The sequence below is a fragment of the Dipodomys spectabilis genome, unplaced genomic scaffold (assembly GCF_019054845.1).
Source record: "Dipodomys spectabilis isolate Male_0828 unplaced genomic scaffold, ASM1905484v1 ptg000073l, whole genome shotgun sequence".
Taxonomy (NCBI): Eukaryota; Metazoa; Chordata; class Mammalia; order Rodentia; family Heteromyidae; genus Dipodomys; species Dipodomys spectabilis.
This window is the reverse complement of record NW_024870750.1, coordinates 5,735,303-5,744,853: the sequence shown is the minus strand read 5'-3', so window position 1 is coordinate 5,744,853 and position 9,551 is coordinate 5,735,303. Positions and strand designations below refer to the sequence as shown.

The window sequence follows — 9,551 nt, the reverse complement described above, 5'->3', positions numbered from 1 at the left end:
TCACTTAATAAATTTTTCCAAGCCAGGCGCTGGTGGCTCACGCCTGTAATCCTAGCTACTCAGGAGGCTGAGCTCTGAGGATCGCGGTTCAAAGCCAGCCCGGGCAGGAGAGACTGTGAGACTCCTATCTCCAATAAACCACCAGAAAACCGGAAGTGGCGCTGTAGCTCAAGTGGTAGAGCGCCCGCCTTGAGCTGAAGAGCTGAGGGACAGCACCCAGGCCCAGAGTTCAAGCCCCACGACCAACAAAAAAAAAAAAAAGAACTTAAAAAAAATAAATTTTTCCAAGTCTTTCCATTTCCTAACAAATGGGGCAATGTCATTCGTTCTGATGGAGGCATAGAATTTCATTTTATATATATAGATATATCTATATATATATCTCATTTTCTTGATCTATTCATCTACTGAGGGGCATCTGGCTTGGGTCCATATCTTAGCTATGGTAAATAATGCTTGATAAACATAGTTGTGCTGATAGCTTTAGTATGGTCTTGTTTGTGATCATTTGGGTAAATGCCCAAAAGTGGGATTGCTGGGTCATAGGGGAGCTCTATGTGGAGTATTTTGAGGAACCTCTATACTACTTTCCAAAGTGGTTGAGCAAGTTTACACTCCCACCAACAATGCAGTAAGGTTCCCTTCTGTCCACATCCCCTCCAGCATCTGTTGTTATTAGAGTTCTTGATTATAGCCATTCTAACTGCAGCCCTTGCATACTTCTAAGGAGCTGTCCTACCTGGCTCAGCTGTCTCTGTTTCCGCTGCCTCCCACACCTGAGTACAGGTACTGATGAGTCCACCCTGACATTAGAGCCCACGGCTCCTCTTGCTTGAACCCTTAGCTATTTTTATCCTGTTGGCCATTCTTCGTCTTGAAATATTATCTTTTTTTACTTTTAACTAATGTAGTAAATGAATGTCTTATCAATTCATTCAGGGAGAGGAGAAAAAGCAGAAACATTCAGAGCTGACAGGAGGGCTTGTACTTTTAGAGGTGTGGTGGCCAAGCAGTGGTAGACTTATTATCAACTTTATCAAGCTGTTAATCTTCTGGGGGTGGAGGTAGAAAGTATAGTAAGAGTAAATTCCACTGTGGGTCCCTGTAGGATTTTCTCTCTTGGGGTCTAAGAAGAGAATTCAAGTCACTTGGGTCTCCCTCAGTATTCACCAACCAATGAAGCTTTCATTGATTTTGGCAAGACCAAAAAGCAAGCCAGGCACAGTGGCTCATGCCTGTAATCCTAGGTACTCAAGAGGCTGAGATCTGAGGATCGCAGTTCAAAGCCAGCCCGGGCAGGAAAGTTCAAGAGACTCTTATCTCCAAATAGCCACTTAAAAACAAGAAATGGGGGCTGGGAAGATGGCTCAGTGGTAGAGCGCTTGCCTTGCATGCATGAGGCCCTGGGTTTGATTCCTCAGCACCACATAAGCAGAAGGAAAAAAAAAGCCGGAAGTGGTGCTATGGCTCAAGTGGTAGAGTGCTAGCCTTGAGCTGAAGAGCTGAGGGACAGCGCCCAGGCCCAGAGTTCAGGCCCCATGACTGGACCCCAAAAAACTGGAAATGGAGGTGTGGCTCAAGTGGCAAAGCACTTAGCCTTGAGCAAAAGAGCTCAGGGACAGCACTCAGGCTCTTAGTTCAAGCCTCACAACTTACAAAACAAACTGACAAACAAAAACAAAGTATAATTAAAATAATATTAAATTTTAATTTTCCTGTTTATAAAGTACCACTTGGTGCTTGATTAATATGCTGGTTATTGGCTGTTTTGATTGTTGCTAATTCTTGAGTACTATGTCCCCAGTCAGACTAGAAGTACTTAATAGGAATTCTCAATCTAATTGTCTCTGTTGCTCAGCAAAGGGCTGTTTAAAAACCAATCCTGTTGTTTAACAATCATTTTAACTTCCCAAGTTTCAACAAACTATGAATGATTTCCTAAATACAATGCAATGTTATGCAAGTGTGGAAGTGTAATAGAGAAATATTTTATGAACTGGAGAAGGCAAGCTGAAATACCTAGGATTTTACACAATATGAAATGACCACAAACTCTCTCCAGTGTTTGTACCAATCTAGATTAAAAAAAAAAAACCAACAATTAAAAAAAAAAATCTAATGCCAGGCACTGTGGCTTCTGCCTGTAATCATAGCTATTCAGAAAGCTGAGATCTGAAGATGGTGGTTTGAAGCCAGCCCAGGCAGGACAGTTTGTAAGACTCTTATCTCTAATTAACCACCATGAGAGCCAGAAGTGGAGCTGTAGCTCAAGCTTTGGAGTGCTAGCTTTGAGCAGAAAAGCTCAGGGACAACACCCAGGCCCTGAGTTCAAGTCCTAGGATGGGCTAACCAAAACCCAAATCTCAGGCAACCCTTGGAGTTTGTTTTGAGTTCTTATAAATTCTTCTCTTTATTTCCTTAGGTCAAACATGCCCAATGCTCTTGTCTGTGGATAGCAAACTAGTCCCCTGGTATCTTGAATCAGACCTTATTCCACTCAGGCAAGTAATCTGAAAAGAAAAAAAAATCACATAGTGATCAACTAGTCCAGCACATTTTTCTCCTGGGTGGTTTTTCCATCAACTAGAAAAGATGCAACCTTTGATATTCTCTCTCTCTCTCTTTTTCTCTGCTTGAATTCAAGGCCTGGGCCCTGTACCTGGGTGCTCTACCACTTGATCCACAGCTCCACTCCTGGCTTTTTGCTGGTTAATTGGAGATAGGCGTCAGGTTTGTCTGACCAGGCTGATGTGAACCGCGATCTTCGGATCTCAGCCTCCTGAGTAGCTAGCTAGGATCACAGGCATGAGCCATGGCCACTGGGCTTAATGCTCTTGTTTAAAGAGTTACCCTAAGTTAGAGAACTCTTCACCTTTCTTAGTTTTACAGTTTACAGCCAGACTGGAGCATCAGGCCAGAATATCACTTAAAAAAAAAAAAAAAGCAGCTAGACTATGAATGCAGGAGTTGAACGAAGAATTCGAAACAGATTTACCATAATGTAATTCCCAGGTCACTGCAATTTGCGTCTGAAAGCCGAGTGGCCGTATATAAATGAACCTACAAAGGCCACAGAATCCAGACTCGCCCCTTCCTCTAAATAATGATTGACAGGCCGAATCCTTCCAGCCTCCAGCACCACGGCGCAACTCTCTCAGGGGTCTGAAGCGCCTAGGGTTTAGGGAAAACTGGCCTAGGGACGCCCCAAGTTACCTTGAAAGCCGGAAGAGAAAGGAGTTAACCTGATGCAGGTTGGAGCAACTCAGAGGCAGCGCGAGGCCGCGTCACTCACCCCGGGGAAGGAGGAGCTGGCGCCGGGACTGAGCACGGAAAGGAAAAAGGTGAACCTGAGCAACCAGACGAGGCAGGAGCCCCATCCTCCCCCGCCCCCTGCCCTCCGCCCGGGCCGGTTCACCTCTGAAGGGGTGGGGCGGGGTTCCGAGTTTCCCCCGCAGGGGGCGGAGTTAACTCTGATCCCCAGGCCGTGGCGGAACTGCCGCTTCCCGGGACGGTTCCGAGATCCAGGAACCCGAGACTCACCTGCGCCTGGGGAAGGGGGCGGAGCCAGAGGGGGAAAAAAACACGCACCTGAGCTAGCTGGAAGTCGGCCTCGAGCGTAGCCCTCGGGTTGACCCTGGGCAGCGAAAGGGGCCGCTCCTCGGCCGGTCCCCCCCCGGGCGATCTCGGGTGGGTGGGTGGGCGCGGCGCGTCCCGCGTGGCCACCATGACCTGGAGCGCCGCGGCGCGGGGCGCGCACCAGCCCGACAACACCGCCTTCACCCAGCAGCGCCTCCCGGCCTGGCAGCCGCTGCTGTCGGCCGGCATCACGCTGCCGCTCTTCTTCTGCGCCGGCCTGGCGTTCATCGGCCTGGGCCTGGGTCTCTACTACTCCTCCAACGGCATCAAGGAGCTCGAGTACGACTACACGGGCAACCCGGGCACCGGCAACTGCTCGGTGTGCGCCGCCCTCGGGGAGGGCCGCGCGCCGCCGCCCAAGTGTTCGTGCGCCTGGTACTTCTCGCTGCCCGAGCTCTTCCCGGGCCCCGTGTACCTGTACTACGAGCTGTCCAACTTCTACCAGAACAACCGGCGCTACGGGGTGTCCCGCGACGACGCGCAGCTCAGCGGGCTGCAGAGCGCGCTGCGCCACCCGGCCAACGAGTGCGCCCCGTACCAGTTCAGCGCCGCGGGCCTGCCCATCGCGCCCTGCGGCGCCATCGCCAACAGCCTCTTCAACGACACCTTCTCGCTCTGGCACCAGCGCCGGCCCGGCGGGCCCTACGAGGAGGTGCAGCTGGATCGCACCGCCATCGCCTGGTGGACCGATTACCACGTCAAGTTCCGTAACCCGCCGCTGGTCAACGGCAGCCTGGCGCTGGCTTTCCGCGGCACGGCGCCCCCGCCCAATTGGCACCGGCCGGTCTACGAGCTCAGCCCCGACCCCAACAACACCGGCTTCATCAATCAGGACTTCGTGGTGTGGATGCGCACCGCCGCGCTGCCCACCTTCCGCAAGCTGTACGCGCGCATCCGCCAGGGCGACTACACCGCCGGGCTGCCCCGGGGCGCCTACCGCGTCAACATCTCCTACAACTACCCGGTCCGCGCCTTCGACGGCCACAAGCTCATCATCTTCAGCAACATCTCGTGGATGGGGGGCAAGAATCCGTTCCTGGGGATCGCCTACCTGGTGGTCGGCTCGCTCTGCATCCTCGTGGGCTTTGTCATGCTGGTCGTCTACATCCGCTACCAGGATCAGAACGACGACGACGACGACGAATGAGGCCCGCTATCCGAGGCCCCCTTCCCGCCCCTTACCCAACAGCTGCGTTGGGCGCCTCCCTCTCCCCCCTTGTTCAGTTTCAAGCTCACATGACTTCGACTCCTGCTACGGACCAGGGGCTCAGAGAACAGAATTGCCCGTTTTCTGCCTGTCTACTGTCCTGACGGGGCGTTTGAACTTGAGCGGAATGGGCTTGCACGTTCTCTTCCCGCTTCACGTCTGAGTTGACCAGTCAGGGCCTCAAGGTCTGTAGCATTCCAGAGCCAAAAGGAAGGAAGGGATTCTTAGTCAACACCTACCAGAGGGAGGAACAGAGAGACCTAGTGATGTGAAATGGATCATTCGAGAGCAGGGAGCCAGAATTTGTCCTCTTGTTCTGATCCAGTGCTTTTGCTAGACAGCATGAAGTTTTTTTTTTTCTTCTTCTTCTTCTTTTTGTTGTTGTTTTGGTGGGGGGAGAGGGTGAGAAAGGCCTGCAGGTAATTGGCAGAGGCGGGGAAGTGGGCTAGATTAGGAGGTACCAGCCCTACAGGGGTTGATCCAGTAAAGCTTGAGTGAGCGTAAGCAGTCTAACAAACTTATCTGGAAATTCTCCCCTAGAAGTTGGGGATCTTCACCTTGACACAGGCTGAGCCTAAGCAGTCGCCTGAGTTCAAAGTTTCAGGAGTGGTTTGTTTCCAGGAGCAGGGATCATCACAGAGTTCAGGTTCTGTCTAGCACTCTGCCTTAAACATAGCGAGCTCTGTCTGTGGAATGAATGACTATGCTAGGATTTGCAGTGCTGGATTCCCGTCCACTCATTCTATGTTTGGGCAAACTTTGCCAGATACTATGTAAAAATCTGAAAATGCTAGGCCAGTTTGCATAGCTAAGAGGGTATGTTTTAACCTCAGAATACAGAAGCTGTGTGTGAACTTGGAGGGAAAGTTGTTAACCTAAAGCCACCTGTGTCTCCTCACCTCCCTCGATTCTCTTTGGTGTCTGAAATCTAAGAGAATTAATTTATGTTATCAGATCAAACATTTGTTTCTAGTTTGCATGTATGCTGAGGAATATAGTCATCTGTGAACTAGAATTTTAGGATTATTTCGGATAATGTTAAAATCATTCCGTTGATTTTACTGATAGATGAGAATCAATATAAAGTTATCCTAAGAAGCAATGGAATATATTTTTAAAATATTCTTTATGTTACAATAATTTAAAAGAATGTAAACATAAAATCCTTAGTGATATTCTCCTGTCAGTTGTTTTGAGAGCACTTATTTGATGTTTGCCAGAATTCTCCTGCTAATTATTACTGTTACAACTAGCTGCTTGCTAGTTGCTGCTCTTCCTACTTTCTCATTTCTTAAGGCAGTACAAGGTCTTGAACTATGTCTTTTTTTTTTTTTTAGTAGTCAAGTATTGAACAGTTTACATTGATTTCGTGATACCTTCCTCTAGTTCTTTGATAAATACTGATGATTGGACAGCATGCAACTCATTGATGCCTGTCTTGGATCTCCTGCATGAATAATAATTTAAGAGTCTGTTTCAATGAACTAAGCAACTCAAAGACAGCTATAGGAGGGGAGGAATGAGAGGGAAAGAGGGAACAGCTTACACTAAGCAAAAGGAAAGAAATGTAACTATCACCTGATATGGAAGAAATAATTGTATTGTCAAAGCTCATAGAATTCACAGACTTTATAGATCATGATAATGACAATTTGCCTTGTGAAGGTTAAAATGTGTTTGTGAACTTAATTAAGTATCACTATTCCACAATACTGTGGAATATGTGAAATTTATGTAATGACCTAATCTCAATTAAAAAAAGTGTTTCATTTCCACATATACGAAATAACTTTAGTCATTTCAATGTGTAGGCTTCCCAACTCCTGAACATGATAAATTTTATTGTTCAATTAAGTATTATGGTCTACCACTATGAAAATCTGATCATTGCATGTACTTTGATCATATTTGTGATGAATGTTTGATCAGGCAGCTCACTAGCCCAGCCCTATTATTTTCACCATATAGTTGAAAGCACCTATGTGTTATGCTAGCAGTTATAGAATAGCAGTCTATTATTATAAAATGCTAAACAAGGCTATTCTAATGAGATTATCTGATTAAATGAATGAATGTACTTCCAGATGCTATTTTCTGGGTTCGTAAAAGAGAATAAAGGTTATATTTGCCTTACCTTTCTTACTGTGTTTACTTCTCTTGAACTATGATCTTAAAGGCACAGACAGTACCAACCATTCCCCTCACAGGAATAGCAGCCAGAAAACCATCTTTTACAATAATACTTAAAGAGAGTCAAGTCTCTCATTGTTAACTTCCTGTAACATTATGAACTTAAGTCAATATATTTATGAATTAAATTTTTTTCAAAGTATTGTTTGCATTTGAAAAATGTAGCTCATATTTTGAAATTTTGAATGCTAAAAATTATTAAAGCTAGCGATACCTCAGACAAGGGCCTCATATCTAAAATATACTTAGATGACATTGTCCCACTCATTGGGAAATGGAAAGACCTAGAAAAAATTATATTAATGAAAGCTGGGCGCCAGTGGCTCATGCCTGTAATCGTAGCTATTCAGGAGGCTGAGATCTGAGGATTGTGGTTCAAAGCCAGCCCAGGCAGGAACCTCTGTGAGACTTTTATCTCCAATAAACCACTCAGAAAACCAGAAGTGATGCTGTGGCTCAAGTGGTAGAGCGATTGCCTTGAGCTGAAGAGCTGAGGAACAGTGCCCAGGCCCAGAGTTCAAGCCCCACGACCGACAAAACAACAACAAAAATTATATTAATCAAAGTAAGCCAGGCCCCAAAAAAGTAGGTTGCATGGTTTCCCTTATTTGTATTAACTAGAATATGTCTGTGATATTCTTAGTAGGAGATCTCAATAGCCTAATTGCTAAGTGAATGGGACCATATATAATGAAGCACATCAATATGAACTGCAAGAATTGGAAACTGCAAGAATTGGAAACACCCGTATGCAGTTATTTCTTTTTTCTGTTTTAGCTTTCTGTACCCTTTGTCTTGTATATAAGTTTATCAGATCCATGAAAGGGAAAGGGAAACACAGAAATAGCAGAACAAAGGATGGACTAATGCAACAATGATACTCACTTGACACTATATTGGAAATGAACTATACAAATTGGTGGGGGAGGGGAGTAAGGAGGGGTAACCAGGAGAAAATGAGAGGGTTTCAGTGTTTAAAGAGAAATGTATGAGGGCTGGGAATGTGGCTTAGTGGTAGAGTGCTTGCCTAGCATGCATGAAGCCCTGGGTTTGATTCCTCAGTACACATACACAGAAAAAGCTGGAAGTGGAGCTGTCGCTCAAGTGGTAGAGTGCTAGGCTTGAGCTAAAGAAGCTCAGCGACAGTACTTGGCCCTGAGTTCAAGCCCCAGGACTGACAAAAAAATAAAAATAAAAAAAGAAATGTATGCACTACCTTACTTATGTAGCTGTAACCCTCTCTGTTCATCAACATTACAATAAAGATATTAATTATACACATATATGTGTGTATATATATACATACATATATACTTAGAGCTCAAAAAATTAAACCCCACTAAAACAAGTCCTCAAGAAAACAACCCCATTAATGGGCTATAGACTTGAGGAGAGATCTCCCTGAAGAATAAGTAAGAATGGACAATAGACACATGAAAAAAAGTTCAACATTTCTGGTCATAAAAGAAATGCAAATCATAACAAAATTGAGAGTCCATCTCACTCCAGTTAAAATGACCATTATCAAGAAAACTGGCAGGGATGCTGGTGGGGATGTGGCAAAAGAAAATGCTACTCCACTGTGGGTGGGAATTTAAACTTGTTCAACTGCTCCAGAAAGCAGCATGGAGGTTCCTTAAAAGACTATAAATAGAGCTTCCCTATGACCCAGCAATCCCACTCCTGGGCAAATGACCACAAACAAGGCCACATGAAAGCTACCAGCACAACCATGATCATTGCATCATTATTTATCATAGTTAAGATATGGAATCAACCCAGGTGCCCCTCAGTAGATGGATGGATCAAGAAAGTGTGATACACACACACACACACACACACACACACACACACACACACAATGGAATTCTATCCATTAGAAAGAATGACATTGCCCCATTCATAAGGAAATGGAAAGACTTAGAAAAAATTCCATTAAGCAAAGCAAGTCAGACCCAAAGAAACATAGGCTGCATGTTTTCCCTCATTTGTAATAACTAGACTATGTCTAGGATATTTTTAGCAGAGGATCACAATAGCTCAATAGCTATGCACATATGACTATATAAGTAATGCTTATTGAAATGAACTCCAAGAAATGGAAATAAGAGGGGTGTGTGTGTGTGTGTGTGTGTGTGTGTGTGTGTGTGTGTGTGTGTGTGTGTGTGTTGTGCTTGCATTTCTTTCTCTTTTTTTTTCTTTGTTTGGTTTATTTCCTGTTGTCACTATTTTTTATTTCTGTACCCTTTGTCTTATATATAAGTTTATCAGATTTGGGGAAGAGAAGAGTATCACAGAAACAGTGGGACAAAGGGAGAATCAATGCAACAGTGACACACACCAGACATTATGTTAGAAATGAACTTTACAACTTGGCGGAGGGAGGGTTGAGAGGAGTCAGGGGAGATGGGTGGAAATGAGGGAGGGGATAACACTGTTCAAAAATAAATGTACTCATAACCTTACTTATGTAACTGCCCCCTCAGTAGATTACCTTTACGATAAAAATTTTAACAAG

The 9,551-nt window shown here is 45.3% G+C and overlaps 1 protein-coding gene across 1 annotated transcript; it reads left to right on the top strand.

Annotated features, from left to right (window-relative positions):
• Positions 1-3,638: 3,638 nt before the first annotated feature.
• On the top strand, positions 3,639-6,322 carry Tmem30b (transmembrane protein 30B). Its single transcript, XM_042682542.1, has one exon. It carries the CDS (start codon positions 3,725-3,727, stop codon positions 4,781-4,783), a length of 1,059 nt encoding a protein of 352 aa, XP_042538476.1. The 5' UTR covers positions 3,639-3,724; the 3' UTR covers positions 4,784-6,322.
• Positions 6,323-9,551: the final 3,229 nt, after the last annotated feature.

What these genes read in the sequence shown, in the direction of transcription:
- Tmem30b (XM_042682542.1), top strand. Translation starts at nt 3,725, where the DNA reads ATGACCTGGAGCGCCGCGGCGCGGGGCGCGCACCAGCCCGACAACACC.